Source organism: Anguilla anguilla, chromosome 7, assembly GCF_013347855.1.
Source record: "Anguilla anguilla isolate fAngAng1 chromosome 7, fAngAng1.pri, whole genome shotgun sequence".
NCBI lineage: Eukaryota > Metazoa > Chordata > Actinopteri > Anguilliformes > Anguillidae > Anguilla > Anguilla anguilla.
The window spans coordinates 36434458-36451657 of NC_049207.1; the positions used below are offsets into that span (position 1 = coordinate 36434458).

At 39.1% G+C, this 17200-nt stretch overlaps 1 protein-coding gene across 1 annotated transcript in view; it reads left to right on the plus strand.

The window, feature by feature from the left end:
• Positions 1–1500: 1500 nt before the first annotated feature.
• Positions 1501–17200, plus strand: part of gfra4b (GDNF family receptor alpha 4b) — a 188467-nt gene continuing 172767 nt past the window's right edge. Inside the window, exon 1 of the mRNA XM_035424732.1 lies at positions 1501–2264. Coding sequence (XP_035280623.1) covers positions 2222–2264 — 43 coding nt within the window. The 5' untranslated portion in view covers positions 1501–2221. The remainder of the gene's footprint in view (positions 2265–17200) is intronic.

The window sequence follows — 17200 nt, forward strand, 5'->3', positions numbered from 1 at the left end:
TTGGTTTCTTAACATGAAACAGCCATACAACCCCTCAAAAAAAGCTTTTAAATTGCTCCAATTTCTCCAGGTTTATCATTCTAAATATCATGAATGTGATATCACTTTTCGTTGTTGTTCCGGCAAAAGGCAACCATTTATGTCCTTGATGTATTTCTGATCAGGGATGGAATCTTATTTTATTTGCATATTACAACTTTTTCATCGATATGAAATGCCTCTTCACTTTATGGGCTTTTTCACTAGAGGGCTCACACAAACGTGTTTTCCTCTGAACTAGCCTACATGTTGCCAGCTGCCACTCTTTTTCACTCTGCAGTCAACCAGCTGAACTGCACAGTCATTGCAACACAGTCAGTCCCTGTGACTGAAATCTACACTCCCCAGACACTACACCCAATTTTGCACTGTGTAGCTGCTGGCATAGGACAACAATAGCTCTGGCACTGAAACAAAATTCAGTATTACACCATGGGATGCATCTACATACATGGTGGAAAATCTGAAGCAACCATTTAGAGAGCAGCCTCAGGTCACCTGCTTGCCAAAAGTTGAAGGACTTCCATACACACTCATTTGGTCGGGCGCCCTTCACCCAGGAAGTGTATGTATTCACACATAAATTAACCAAATACAATTTGATTTTGGAACCAATTTTTAATGAATGTTTTGAGGCACTGACAGACTACCAGGCGCATTGTACGAGTAAAGACCAATTGTCTGGCAGTCGGAGGGTTGCCGGTTCAAACCCCGCCCTTGGCATGTCGAAGTGTCCTTGAGCAAGACACCTAACCCCTAACCCCTAACCCCTAACTGCTCTGGCGAATGAGAGGCATCAATTGTAAAGCGCTTTGGATAAAAGCGCTATATAAATGCAGTCCATTTACCATTTACCAAACAATTTTTATTTTATAATTATTTCGCATTTAGGGGGAGAACCGCCACTGCTAAGACCTTTAAAAAATAATAAAATATTAGACTATTTAAATGTGATTGTAACTAGGAACGGATCATAGTATGTACAAGAAAAGTTCCTGTGAATAAGGTATTGGAACTGGCTAAAACAAGCACGTGCAGACCCGCAAGGAAGTGTTCAGCTCTTTAAGACATGAGTATGTTTGTACAGGCCCCGCCATCCCCTGTGGCCTGCACAATAACACATGGTGCATTTTGTATCCTTGGTGTATCAAGCGGTGTTATAAACTCAAATCCGACTAAATAGAAAGACAGCCGTAAATTAGTTTTTCCGGATGTAAGATTTCATACGGAAGGTTTAAACACATTTTTGAATGCAGACAACTCATGCCTAATAATGTCAAGACTATCGGTGTGACATGACATAAGAGAGCTTAATGTCTTATTTGAGCTGCGAGCGTGGCACCCCAGTAAAACCGAATAACAACAAGATATATGCATTACGGCGTTAAAATGCCCATGGAGTCTGTGTGCAACTGTACTGCTGCTGTCATGCGCTGCTGTCAGGCAGTGAGAGGTGGGAATGAATGGCACTGCAATACAAACCACGTCTTTGAAACATTTCACTGAGCTTTTTTGTTCTCTACTCCTCCGCCTGCATCATCTCTGGCGCTGCTTTGCCTCCGACCCTCTAGTGTCGGCAGTTGATTCTCTCTGCGGAGCTGGCAGGAGCGCGCGAAGCCAATAGCACAGAGTACGTTCCCCGCAGTTTCCCTACAGCTGTCTCGCTCGGACACAGCGGAACAGGAAGGGTGAAACGGATCGTTCGCACCGAGGATACTATATCCAACATCCTTATCCAAGCTGTGGAGGGCATTTAAACTTTGGTCACAAACATTAGCAGGACAGCATTGGTGGACAGCAGCCTTAGATTCAATGTCATACATTAAGTTTAATTTTCATTTTACTTTATTTTAATGGCCTCTTCATTTTGTGTTTTCTCCAGCTAACTAACTTTGATCGAATGCCCACGAGTGTTTGTGGACTAATTGTTAGAATAATCTATTCTAGTTTAAGTGGATTAGCCTATATTAAGGCTGCACAGTTAAAAAGGATTGCCTTTGTAATGTTCTTCAGTAGTTCATTTTTGCATCTCGTATATGGGAGTTTGGACTACACAACCACCAGAAGATCAATCTGAGCCCTTTATCGTCGTACGTTTGTAGATTTTGGCAACTATAAGGACATAAACAATTGTCTCTCTGTACTTGGGATTCTTTTATTTGCTTAAAAGACGGGCATCGGAATGGAACTAGTGGGAATTAACCTGTTCCAACTGGCCTTTATAGGTGAGTACAGTTGTATTTTAATACTTCGTAAATGATTAAGGACACTGGTTTATCACTCAACATCAGACGAGATCATGACGTTTTTCGTTGAGCAGCTTGTTTTTTATCGATCGAAAATATTTATTTCGATTGAAAACGCATTGATGACGACTTGTTATAGCCTACCTGCAGCTTTCCAGCAATGCCGTCTATTTTACAAAACGACTTTCGGGTTTTGAGTGTTCTCGTTTATCCGTTTTAAATGACTGCATTTGGTTCAAAATACAACTGTCTTAGTCATCTTTAATGCAGTCACTTTACTGCAAATGGTCATTTTTGGCAGATTGTTACTTTCATGGCTTCAATGGCACACCTGTCCCCTCACCAAATCTGTCAGATTATAAACTTTAGCTGCAATGCACATGGTTGCAGGGAACGGTTGACCAAAAATACAAACCCTAAAATAACTATAATTTCACTTTTACTGCATGTCGTCAGTAACGTTGGTTACTGATAGGCTATCTTTGAAATACTGCATATCTGCATGCAAACCTAAAAAGTCCTAATCTCTCTTGTTTCGTGAAATTAATTTGTAATCTTATGCTGTGCTGTATCAGCTATAGCCTACACCATAAGCAATCTTTAATTAAATGTGTACCCAGAGTGAATCTATAAGAAATGGATGATGTGTGTGTGTGTATGTGCTTGTGACCTGAACCTTTTATATTAGACGTTGTCTTTGTGGGCTTGATTTAGTGATGAGATTTCAGGTCAATTTTACTTCCTCTGCAACGCAGTTTTAGCGCGCGTCTTAATGAATCCGGCACCTCATACTTATAACTGGCTAAAACCGGTTTAGTGCTTATAGTGTTCTAATAGCATTCGTTTTTAATTCAGCGGACATTAGGGCTGAATTACAATTGATCTGGCAGTTTTATTAGTGCGCTATTAGCATTACATCGTCGCTATATGCAAGTGCTTAATAGTCGTTCATACAATTGTAACCTTTATTTGTATCAGCCATGTGTATTATTTAAATCTTAACAATTGTCATTTTTGTAACTGGTAATACTGAACTATTTACATTGAACTCTTAAGTCTATACATTTCCATTTATACGCATATTGTATTCAGTCTTCATTAAATATTTAAGTTCCCCCTCTTGTGTTCCCCCTGGGACCTTAATTAGGGAACACATCTTGTTTGGTTAGTTTTGAGAAGGAGGATTGTGCTGGTAACATGCTGCTGTGCTACTGCTCCTGCCATGTTGGCTACTTCCATTAAATGTTATACCTGACGATACTCATTGTAGCCCAGTTCATTACACCTTCGCCTCGACCGAGACTTGGAGAACAGCCTCTTCCAAATATTCGGGTTACACAATCAATGTAAAGTTTTTTCTTAGTTATTTTTTTCTCCGCATTTTAATGTGTTCTGTTTTATCGGAAGGATTCGAAACATAATTTAAGCATGGATAGTTTATATGTAATTGTCGCTCTTCACATGGTGAATAAATAATTATTGTCTGTCTATGGCCGTTGTTTGAAATGACTTTACGCGGTTACAACGAGCTGTTAATAAAAATCTCAACGTAAACTCGAAGGATGGAACTGACAGATCATGTAACTCAGTTTTGAAGTTTTAGGATTAGCGGCAGGCTAATATAGTCACTTTTTCTTCCCTAAGGGCGACGGAGGGAAAAGCAGTCAGTTCAAACCCATAAACCGCCACAGACAACTTTTTATCGCTTTAACACTTTGTGCCATTTTGTCCATTAAGATTAGCCAGCAACAATTCTTTACGTAAACTGCAATTACATTTACGGATAAATGCGTGTCTAGAGTAATTTTCCTAGACACCTAAGAATAACAAATTAGGTTTGTGAATGATTGTCGGGCGGTTATTAATGACTTATCATTACTCCCATTAGGGGCATGTACAACTAGAACTGAGAATTTTAACAACTGAAAATGCTCAGTGTCAACATCACTTGCAGCTTCTCCTCTTAACATTAGGAATAACAAGGGTCAGCTGCACAAAACACCTTAAGATGCTTGCACATCATCAGTTGCAAAACACTCAACATGGCATCAGACCATTCATGCTCCCTATAGAGGGAGCTTTGACGCCCAACTCGGCAGCAACAATAAGCCTCTTGTAGTGCACAAATCAAAATTTAAACCTAGGATGTGTCCCATTACTTTTCTCTGCTCACCTCCTTTCCTTCACTCCCCCCCACCACCCAGAAGTATTTGGAGTAAAGGAGGGGAGGTGGGGAGTCTGAAGCTGCTTTTCCAATACAGTTCTCTGTGTCCTCCAATATTGAAACACTGAAGTGAGGGCGGACACAAAGATCAGTTTCTGGGGCACGGAGGAGATGAAGTGGTGGTGGAGGAAAGGAAGTTCCATTTTTCAAATATGGGGAGGCACTTCTAGTTACAGCTCAAAGTTCAAATCTTTAACTTGTTTGAGGCTGACCTTTCATAGGGTGTCCAATCACATTATAGCTTTGTATGACGCGGGCAAGTGTAAACATGGAAGAACAACTTAAAGCCAACGGGCCTCATTCACCAATATCTTCCTAAGTTTTTTCTTAAATTTGTTCTTAAGAAAGGTCCTAAGAAAAGTCTATGTCAAATTCACGACGTGTTCTTAAACCGCAGAATTGTTCGCACGTGTTCTTAAAATGATGAATCCCTTTGTCCTCATAAATGGAAAGCGCGTGCCGGTTGACTGCAGGGCCGTGTGCACACACAGAAATCGAAAAGAAAAGTTGAGAGCGAAGTCAATAATGCCCAAACAAAAAGCACAGGACTCCAAACGTAAAAAAAACTTTGGTAGTTCTGAAGTGGATGTATTGCCGCAGGAAGTGAACAGCAAACGACCTGTCATTTAGTAGCGTCAGTAGCGGATATAAAATAACACAAAAAGATGCATTATTGCATGTCATTTTGGTGTCACCCCCCTCTGATGGCATCACCTGGTGCGGTCCGCACCCCCCAAGTGACGCCTCTGAATAAGTGTTCTCTTCTTCAACATGTCCATGTTTAAAAAGTGTTAAGTGCTTAGTTTGTATTCGAAATGTAAACATTTGCTTTAGCACTATAGACCAAACATTGCATAATTGAAACCCCCCAAAAGGTCACAACAATGGTTTGATTTTTATCATTTATTTACAGAAGAACACCTTAATGCTTTATAAAATAATAATTAAAAATTATTATAAATGATAAAAATATTATTGTAATTTAAATCCTATAATATTATACAACTGTAGAATTGAAGAAAACGCAATACCCAATTATTTTGCACAAACTCACAGCACTCAAATGTGCGTAAGTGTGCTCTTGAGTGTGCGTAGATTCTGTCTTACCTAAGAATAAATCCCAAATAAGAAAACATTGGTGAATGTCAGAATCTTTGTGAAAACTGCGTAAGTGGGTTTTAAGAAGAAAAGTCTTCTTAAGAACGGTTGGTGAATGAGGCCAAATGTTTTTTTGTGTGCTCTAGTATCAGAAACATCTTGTCGTAGGCATCATACTATTATCACTGCTTGTGTATAGCCTTCAAAACCCCCATCTTCCTGGATGGATGATGTCAAGTATCAACAGCTGGCAGCACTTGATTCTTCTCGTGTCACCGACTTACTTGGCTTTGAATGCAGTGTTTGACTCTTAAACATGTGAAAGTGGCTTTAGTTGGATTTTTCTGAAAACTGAAATATTTCCTTAGGAAAAATGATTTACCTTAAGTCTTAACCTTCAGAAATAAATGTATGTTTTCACCCTTAAAAATATTTTTAATAACTAAGGAACACCTTGAAATGAGTTATGCCTTACACAAATATTCTTAGCAGCAAAAAAAGAAGAGAAAAAATTAAAGGTATAGTGGAGAGCGAAGCAAAACCTAGCACGGGGTAAAATTCAACACAGACTTTTTAGGTAGATGCATCGAGCTTGAATGATGTATTTCAGGTTAACCACGCAGAATTACCATCTCTTTGTCCCCAACAAACAGCAGGAGCGTTCAGTAAATATTGGCTTTATGCAAGTGTTTTTTGGCTTCAGCATTGTGTGTGTATTTTCCAAGAAATTACGAAATATTGTTGACCACGTTTCGTTAGGTGCAGCGTATTTTTCTGCTAACAGAGTGAATGCGTAAGTGAATGTGATGCTAAGAATATTTTCTGTTACGCTGACCTATAAAACGCTATTCCAAAAGCAGAATTAGACATGTTATACATCGTTAGAAAGCTTATACTCTTATACTCTCGCCTACTGTCAATCAAGCCCGACTGTACTAAAAGGGGTGACGACGCCGTAAACAACAGGTGTGGTATTACGCACAGCTATTTTGGAAGATACCCAGGCATCACAAATGCACGTATATTTCCCAAACGGATTGTCCAAGACAATATATGACCATGCAGTCTCAAAAGGGACATCTCTACTCGTAAAACCAACAGTAAGGATGTATATTTATTCAATATTTAGTCCCAGATATTGACTGTAGGACGACATGGTATCATTTAAAAAAACTTTTTCTCGTTTATTTCGTTATTCAGTGAGCAGTGTTTTCACTGCTGTATAGGCATATCTTAGGGCTATTGTCGGGTTTATCTTGTTGCTATGAGGGAATACGATTTTTTAGTGGTGTTTTTAGTGAATATTTTTATGAATGCCAATATTGTCCATTATGTCAAGGGTGGGGGGTGTTTTGTAGATGAGACTGCAGGGAGGGGGTGCGTGTTAAACGACCAGAGGGACAATGGTGGGGCTGCGAAACTCGGTTTTCGGCATAGTTGTCGTGTATCGTCTACTAATGAAACTAAAAGAACGCATATCTAAGGCATATCTATGATATGTTGGTGATCTCTGTCTTTAAGCACTTTCACCAAATTTGTGCACCTTTACCTGTATTTATTATTCTAAAATGTGTTTTGGACATATTTGGACGTGGTGCTCTTTCATGGGGGATGCATGGGTGTGGGGAGGGGTGGGTGTAGCTACAGAGCCTGTTGTTTGGGATCAGATTTCATTTGTGTTTGTGTTTGTTTCTATTGCTAGATTGCCGCTGCAATGGCCCAGATACAGCGAAGCAAAAAGACAACCAGACAGGGCTCATTCAAGAACTTCAGTTACTGTAACCGTGGAATTGCTTTTCCTCTGTGGTGTCAGCTGGGGTTCGCTAAGGGGATGAAATGTGATGTGGAGCTGGCTTGTTCTCTGTTGGAACTGTTAGTAACATTACCTATAGCTAAGCAGCTAGGGTTGCCAGACATCCGGTCACCAGAATGTCTGGTTTTCAAATTATTTGTATGTCCAGTTTGTGGTCCCGACTGGACAATGTAGCCAAATGTTCGGTCTGAGTAATTGATGGATTTGTTTGTCTGTGACTTAGTCAGGTACCCGAAGGGGTGAGTAGGCGAGGTTCTAAGATAGAGGAGTAACCTTATGTGTAAACACAGCCTAAAAAGTCCTGCATGGTATGTCTTTAAGAGACCTGTAAAAGCAACTTTAAGACTTAGGATGGATGGCTGAGTTTATGTTCACTGAGCAACGTGAGAAAAAAAAATAAATAAATAAATAAATTGTGACCGAGAAAATCTTATGGACAGTCTAACAGTCTTCCGCTACTGGCTCCCACCAATCTGTGATTGTACATGTATTTACATTGTACTGCCTCAAAATGTATTTTTCATTTTCACAACATTGTCATTTAAGAGACTGAAACAGTAATGAAATGAATGATAATTGAATTTACCATTGCCCATCAGCTTCTATGCATAATTCAGTATTCATTGTTCTGTTGATTGATGAACAATGACTTGCTCATGTTTTGGATTTGAAATAATTTCCCTAATCTGCATGTCATCATTACAGTTCATGAATTGGGTCTAAGAAGTATTAACTGGATACCTGTTTTTTTTATTACATTTTTTGCGGTGGGTAGCACTGTCGCCTCATAGTAAGAAGGTCGTCGGTTTGACTCTGAGCTTAGGCCTTTCTGTGTGGAGTTTGCGTGTTCTCGTGTCCACGTGAGTTTCCTCTGGGTACTCAGGTTTCCTCCCACAGTCCAAAGACATGCAGATAGGCTCATTGGAGACTCTAAATTTCCCATAGGTGTGAGTGCATGGTGTGTGTGCCCTGCGATACTGCGGCCATTGAGGTGATAATTGCATAGCACTTCAGTTCATTCTGGAAACCGCCTCCTAGTGGTCAGTGGTTTTGGACAATGAGTCATTTCTATGGGAAGTTGGCTTATCAGAACATAATCTTCCAAATAGCACATCACTGGCCTTGAGTGGAACATGCTTACTCCACATCTCACAGTGGGAAATCTCATATATTTCTTAGGAATATGAGGTGGTTGTCTGAGATTACTGCTCTTGATTCCTTTTTGTTTCTGGAGAGTGCTGTGAGAGACTGAGAGACTGTGATACCACAAGCCTGGAAAAGCCATATATTTCCCAGCAAGGACCCTAGTAGTATCAAGCCACAGCACCTGTGTCAAGAGTTCAACAGTACAAAGGAAACCCCTTTGAACTCAGCAGTCATCAACTAGTGTCCATGGTCTCACAGGAAATAAGGCAGGGGTTGTTATGATGAGGCAGCACTTGGGATTATACAGTAATGTCGAATTGGAAAACATGCACATCAGGGGGTAGACTTAGAGTGGAGAGGAGAGGTTTCTAACACAAGGGCTTGAAAGCTCTGCCACAGTACAGATTCCTCAGTTGGCATGTCTGCATTTAAAATGTTAACGTTACCTGTAGCACCTGTCCAGTTAGCCAGAATAATGCAAGACAGAGCTAACCAGATACAGTACAATATAATACATAATATAGGTTTTAAATAATCTGTGACTCTTCAGCTGTTGTTGCATGAATTACAGGTGTCTCATGTGCATTGCGTGTAGGAAGTTTAGTCTATTTAGCCTTAGAGTCAGTTGGTTGTAAGCTCACTTTGTATAACTGCCTTACATTTATATTTCCAAAAATTTAAATACTGCACCAATTCCTAGATCTCATGAGGTCTGCAGGTTATTCTAGTCCACTGCGAATAGGGCTTAAGACATTAATCAGATAAATATGCTTTTTATCAGCATATTTAACATTGGCTATTGGTTTTGTGAATCTACCTTTATAACCAGTTGCTTGTTATGGATATGTCTAGCAGATCTGCCAACATGATCTCAGTTACTGTTACTACAACTTAATGATCATAGACTTATTTTAAAATAATGTTGAGGACTTGGCATCACTATCTAAGTGTACCAAATTTAAATTCATGTCAGGCAGCGTTATGCCTTCTAACTAAGACATAAACTTTAAATGACCACATTCTCTTCAGATGGTAAGATGAAACAACCCAGGGCCAAGTTACTTGAAATAGTATAGAAAACATTAGGTAGCATTGGTTTGGAATTGATTTTGTTTCATTTGTGTGAGCTAAGCCAATATTATTTCTTGTTCTTTAATTTTGATATCAATACTTTTAATAGCAGGCCACGTTTGACAGAATGACTTGTAGACAAGGCTTTGTAGCCATGTGAGAGTGACTTTGCATTTTTGTACATTGAAAGTGTGTTTTTGTTCAGATTCAATTTCTGATTCCATCAGAATAGGAAGTGCAGTAGACACTCAGAATGGCGATCCACAAAACAAAACTGATGTACTCGTTCTCTTTTTTCTGACCAAAATAAAACATCTATGTTTGTTGCCTATGTAGGCAGACCATTGATTCAGCTACTGATGATGTCGAACCAGAGGCCAGTTATCTTCACGGAAGTGCTGCCATGGCCTTTGTTTTTATACCCTGCAATTTTCCATATGTATTCAGTAATTGTGTTTAACAGTTATTATACTGTTACCAAATAAACATTATATAACCCAATCACAAATTACAGCAACAATGTTATATCTAGTACAATATATTCATGGATTCAATTTACCATGTCTACAGTGCTACATCTCTAATTTTTTACAGTGAGATTTGGGTAGGAACTAAAAACCTGTAGCTTCACAAACAATTGCCTTAATCACCAAACTACATTCTGCAAGCCTTACAAATTCTAACCATCTGGGAGGCTGAAAGCCTCAATTGTTATGCCTAAACTGGCTGTGGTTAGCATCGCAGGTGGCACTGGCAGTGGTCATGTCGCTGGCTAACATCCTCAATGCTGGTTTGTGGAGTGTTGGTTTACCAGTCATCCAAGCATAAAAATTAATTTTGGGGCTTTGATGTAATTTAACCGCAAGGCTGTTCCAAAGCACATTTCCACCATTCTGTATTGACTGGAGCAAGTGTGGCTACAAAGAGCAGACAATCTGCTCTGGCTTGTTGCTTCATCTGAGAAATGCAAAAGCATCAGCTTTAGTTGCGTGTTCTGCTTTGCCTGTCTTTTCACATTCCTTTTTTGTTGCTCCAACTAGCAGACTTACCCTCATTACACTATGTACAGTGGCGCTGAAATGATTCTTTGTTGAAAATTTTGCAGAGGAAAGCTTTTTTCATGCTGCATTAGCAACCATTTGAAGTGGTGGATGCATGTGTCAAGTAACCTAAGTTGTAAACTCTTAAGTTGGGGAAAAAATGGGAATTTTATTATGTGGGAGAGATTTTATTTATCAACTGCGTTCCAATAAAATCTGTCACTGGAACTTAATGTCACATCAAACCATACTTAATTCATATTTGGAATATAAATCTTGCCTTGTATGCAATGCCGCTGGATCATACCAACTTCTGAATTAGATTTTAGCCTGTCCTGAAATTGCAAAGTCTGTGTAAGCACAGTATGATTGCGAAGGACACAACCTCCCGTTATTATCATTCATTTCTGCTTCAAAGACAGTTGCACACCAAATAAGCTTGTTGATGCTTACAGCATCCTTTAATAACTACAAATCACAAAAAGGGAACCTTCACCCAACATCCCCACAGTACATTTCATTTCAGATATAGTTTGATATTTCCATTACTGGTACTTGGAAGTAATTGCTATTGAGTTATTCAAAGCGAAGGACAAAGCTCAATGTCATAGGACTGGATGTATGCTTACATGTTAGTATAACCCTTTGAGCTTATTACTGTTTCGCAAATAATTTTTTAAATAATATGAATCTTACACAAATAAAATGATATTTTTAAAAATTTTATATTGAATAATTGGTTGACAAATATATTTTTGCACTCACAAACAAATCATTCCTGAAAAGACAAATGTGATACATTTTAATTTCTTGACACACATTATTTTTTTAGGAATTCATAGTATGGGCGTTCATTTGACAATGACTTGATGTGCATTTATGTATCACCTGACAAGTGTGGAAACACTTGCATTCATTTGTGAATTTTTGAGACATTTCTCACAGCATGACGTGAAATTTATCCGAAAATAGTTGGTTTTTTATTACTCCGGCCAATCAGATTTGAAGACACCCTTTTTCTAACCTCCAGATAATTGTAACCAATCGCATGAAACCTACATATTAGTTTTTTCTTGTCAAGATACTTAGTATGGTACCAGCATTTCCTCTTGTAGGTTTTCAGGTTGTGGCTTTCCTCTTCCACTTTGTATAACCACACTTAATAATGGATACAATTGAATTGCATGTTGTACAGTATTTTACATTTTGTGTTGAGTGGTTACAGTGGTAAATCTTTGACATTATATAACCCAAGTTATTGGTTATTGGTGCATTCTTGCAAAAACCATGCAGTTAGCCATTAAATGAGAGTGCTATATTGCGTAGTCTCAGTCTTGTATTGAATGTGAACCATGTCAATGCTGACTGTGGCCTGTAGCTCCATAGTGCAATGCACAATGGGAAAGTTCCATCTGTTTCATCGCTTTTCATCAGTCAGATCTGCGCTTCATCGCTATTTAATGATGTCTGCTGGTCAATTGCGTGGCTGCGGACAAGAGCTCTGAATCGGGCTAGAAATGAGGGCTGAGCCCGACGTCTATTCAGGTGGGGAGGGTAGTACTGACCTAGGAAGACTGTGGAAGTCATTGACACGTGACGCAAATGATTCTTCAATTAATTTCTCAGGATGGACATTACATTGTACAAATTATTTGAAAACTGGACATTCCGTTTGAAAGTCAGAAATTTGATAACCCTACCTAACCCAAACCAGTCCAGCAAGCTCTAGCCAAATTTTTAGCTTGAAACGAAAACAGCCCAATTGCTGGAATAATAAGCCAACAACAGCACAATAGAAAATAATGCAGTGTTTCCTGCAGGAAAGCTGCTAGTGAAGGTGCTTGTGATCATGGAATGGGGGAACAACGCAACACTTTCACATTTTTTTAAACAAGTTTTTCCTTCTGTTAATCGTGCTGTTAAGTTTGTTGCTTGCACCTCTGTGACTAACAGCACAGAAGCTACATTGTCAGTATGTGTTTTCATTGTATTGTCATGGTAGCTGGCCTTAGCTTACAGTTGAAAAACCACTTCTGTATTGAATAATTACTTTAAAAATGTGTTTACTCAGTTTCCCTTTGTCTTATGTTACATTTGGTCTAAAGATCAGAAACCATTTTGTGTTTGACAAATATGCAGTAATCAGTACAGTTGCTATGAATTCTGGGCCCCCTGAAAGAATATTGGTGTGGGCCCCCGCCCCCGACTTTTCATCGCCAAAGATCAATTTTACACAACTTTTTTTCTTAGACTATGTATTATCATTTTTTCTTTATTTTTCTGTTCCTCTATGTTCTTGACAGTGACTGATGCAATACATATGGAACAACTGATGAAGAACTACCCTACCTAGTTTTGGCATTACCATACAAAAAATCAAAATTGGCTTATCAATGCCATAGCTCTAGGCAAACAGCTTCACTTTATTATTGTATGAGGAGGGCAAGCTGTAAGATTAGCCCCTGCTTAACGTTAACAAGACTCATGTCAACAGGCTAACGTAGCAGTTAAGTTTTAGTAACCACTCATGTAATAATGGAAAAATGTGTCCTGCTGCTACTGTATTTTTTTGACAGCGTATTGTTTGGTGAATTATAACCTTACTGATCATTTCTGTGGATGATATTTAGTGGATAATTTAGTAATGTCAGCCTTGTCAGGCGATTATTTTACACCGCTGACCACACGTAACGTTAAACGGTAGTGTCATTCGGTTAACGTAGTAACGTTAGTAGTTGGCTAAGCCCCGGGCAGCCACAGGGCGCCTGTACAGCTAGCCTAATACTCTCACCTTTCTTCGAAAAAAAAATCTGTTATATTCTGGGCCGTAATCTGCTCCTGGCCTCTCTTTCCTTCTTCACTCTTTTTTGGCGTCCCGATTTATGTTTCTGTTTCGGCATTGCGCTTCTCTATTAATAACCTGCTGGCTGCTGCTGCAGTTTGGGAGCAATAACATTACGTGCAAATTCTCAAAAAAGGAGCAAACCATGGACCAATCCATTGTTTTTTTAAAGAAGGGGGTTATTGCTTGGAAAATAGAAACTTCTTTCATCAATATTGCATGATTTTGTGGCTTTGTTTTAACTTTGATGCATTAGTATAAGTATAATAATTTAGTCATAGAAAGGGGGGCCTACATAATAGGCTACTGGGGTTTTTGTGGGCCCCCCCAAGGGCTGTGGGCCCCTAGAATTGTCATCACCTTTCACCCCTAAACAAAGGCCCTGGCAGTAATTGAGGAAATCAGGAAGGGGCCAAATACTTTTCCATGACACTGTATGTCATCATCTTCATCACTTACATTTTTCAAATTCGCTGTTGATGGGGGGTATTCCTATTCTCTCAATAACAAAATCTTGGCTGTGAAATTGTTTTGTTGACTAACAGTTGTAGTGCTTCACAAGAATGCTATTTTACAACAGTTCCCTCCAGATTTTTGGAAAGTGGTAGGGGGACCCCTAACCCTCTAGGGGGGTCTGGGCACATACCCTACCTCTCCCCGGGAGAGAAAGTTTTGTAGATCCACGAGGAATTGTGTGGTTTTGTAAACAATCCAATCATAAACCCTTGCAGTTTTACCATCTTGTAAGACACTTGAGTGTACACTCGAGCCATCAAAGAAATTAAGTAAAAGCTGCCACATGTGTTGTATTTGTTTATTTGAGGTGTTTGGAATCACACTCCAATGTTGCAGTAAAAATATGGCACCACATGCTGCATCAGATTTAGAGATAACATTTAATTAAAATCTTAATGGGGAATGAAATTTAACATACCAAGGAAAAAATTTCTACACCAAAAATGACTTCCTTATTCAACTTCAAATAGCAAGAACGTTTAATCAACAATGGATATGAGGTTAAAATATGACTGTCTGCTTTAGCTTGATGCTATATTCATGCTTATCAGGTGAACCGTGCAAGAGTTACAGCCCAGAATTACATAGTCCCCCCATTCATTGTTTTATTTCAAATGCAATGTGCTTGAATACAGAGACAAAACAACAATAATTATGTGACATACTTTTTCTTTTAACTGTTTATAGTGATTCATATATTTTTTTGATTTTATATTTGTCCTTGACTCATTCTTGATTATTATAGCTAGACACTATGTGGGAACTACAAAATGTCCACAAAACCATATTGTGCATTAACAGAACAGGATATTGATTGAAAAAAATCCAGGCTATATAGTTTGTTGAAAGCTGTTGCAACCCCATCAGGGTTCACTAACCTGTCCTCTGCACTGCTGACCCAGCAGGGTGAAGGGAGGTGGCCGCTAGGCGCCATCTCACCCAGACAGGCCGTCTCCTTGACTGTGCCCGACTGTGACAAACGAAAATAGGCTAGATGCATATGCACTATCAACCACAGGTCACAGCCCACAAATGGAAAGCCATCGTTAAGGGATGTCTTGAAACAGAGTCTGTCCAGCGAGAAAGTAAATGCCTGCCAACAAGACAAGGCAGCAGCGATCTGAGGAGACACTGAGGTCAAATCTTCTGTCAGACTCAGCTGCAGCCATCCCATCATAACCCAACCACCAGTTTTCCTAACAGTGCTTTTGGGCTATCTTTTGTGTGTGTGTGTGTGTGTGTGTGTATGTGTGCACACATGCATGTGCGTGTGTGTTTTTATCTTTCAGCGTGTGCCTTTTAATACAGTGTATTCCAGTGATGTTCAAAATTCATTGTGGGCCATCTTTGTAGCTTTATTGCTTACAGAATTAGAAACTAGTTAAAATACAAAATACCAATGCAACATATTATATTAACACACAATATAATTACCACAATCTATTACATTTTCCTTTAGATGAATTCTACCTCTGGCCTTACATTTTTATTCAGTACACAAATACATATTTTTCCTTAACTGCTGATGGATGAACTGGCTAAACATTGTTTGTAATGAAAAAAGTAACTCTTACATTTAATTGTGAGTCAAAATTAAGGGTCTGAATCTAGGTGGCAGTTTTATTATATAGTGAATCAAGAGCTTTTGCAGTTCAGAAACATATTGAACCTTTAGTTTTGCAATAACAAAATACCCCAAAGTGTATTTTTGTGTAGCTGGAAACATTGCAAACTCAAATTTGTATATGACACATGGAATATGACTGGCATTTTCAGTTCTTGAAGGAAAAAAATAATTTCCTCCGTTCTTATGTGGCATTGGGCACTGTGGGCATTGGATTGTCACAATAACCTGGCTAATAGTGATCAATTGTAACTCATTAACTCGCGATAAAGCCTCCAAACCCTAAATCAATATTTTTCATGTAGAAATAACCTGTCACTCATCAATAGATAAGTGAAAAACCAGTAATAGATGTATGGCACTTCTGATTTCATAAAAAGATACACAAGACAATCTTTGTGCCCTGATGGTGTACTGCTTGTATACAAATTTAATTTAAAGGCAATGTTTAACTTATTTTTATGGTAGGGTCACTCCAGGAAAAAATCATCAAATTTGTGGGGAAATTAAATTTAGGGGATTTTCACTGCTGTTAATCTCAGAAAGGGTCATTTTGACCCTGAGAACAGCAGGAAGGTTGAAGCAATTATGTCTACTATGATTGGTGGTACATCTGAAGTGTGGAAAATAGCAAGAATGGGAGGAGTCACGTGTCAGTCATCTTGTCCTCACATCGGCAGGAAGGGTAGCTGGCAGGAGATGGTTGAGTTCGAGTTTGGGAATTAGGGATAAGATATAAATAATTTTAAAAAAATGTATGTGTTGAAAGCATAATGAAACCCTCAAAGGCTGGATGTTAAATGCAGTTCATTTACCTCATTCATTTAATGCTCACTTTGTAGCCCATGTCAGTGGAATTTGGACAAGCTATTTTCCAAAAGCTGACAAATTCATTATTGTTGTCAAAAGGATTTTCAAGCACTGGAAGCAGAAGATGCCTTATATGGTGCTTCTAGGGAGTGCAACAGAAAATGGTTCAGACTTTACACTAAAATCATGTAAAGTGAGATATGGCAGTTGGTTTTCTACTGTACTGTACCATTCCCAGTACTTCAATTTCTACTCCACATCTGTGGACCTGGAAATGGACATCACACTCTCACATGCCGGTGTGACACCCTTTAGAGGGAGATGCGGAATTTCCGGGAATGGACCGTCGGATGCCGCAGAGAGAGAGAGAGCGCACCCACGCCAACATGGAATAAAATAAATGAACATCTCCCCCCTTCCCCGTCACAGGTTCCAGGCGAAAACAATAAACTAAAATAATAAAGTAAAATAAAGACAAAAGAAAGCGAGTGGCAACTTTTAAGTTCACCGCTTATAGCTGGCCCGCTTTTCAGCTGGCCTGCTTTTCAGCTGACCAGCTCCTCCTGCTTTTCAGTGGCGGTTTACTTGAATTTTCTGTTCTGACAAACATGCAAACAAAAACTAAATAAAGAAATACGCTCTCAGAGTGAGCTCTTGATCTCGGCCTCAAACTGCAGAGAGCTGATCACTTAATGCAACCCAGGTGCGTGTGGTCTCCACCAACCGGCGCA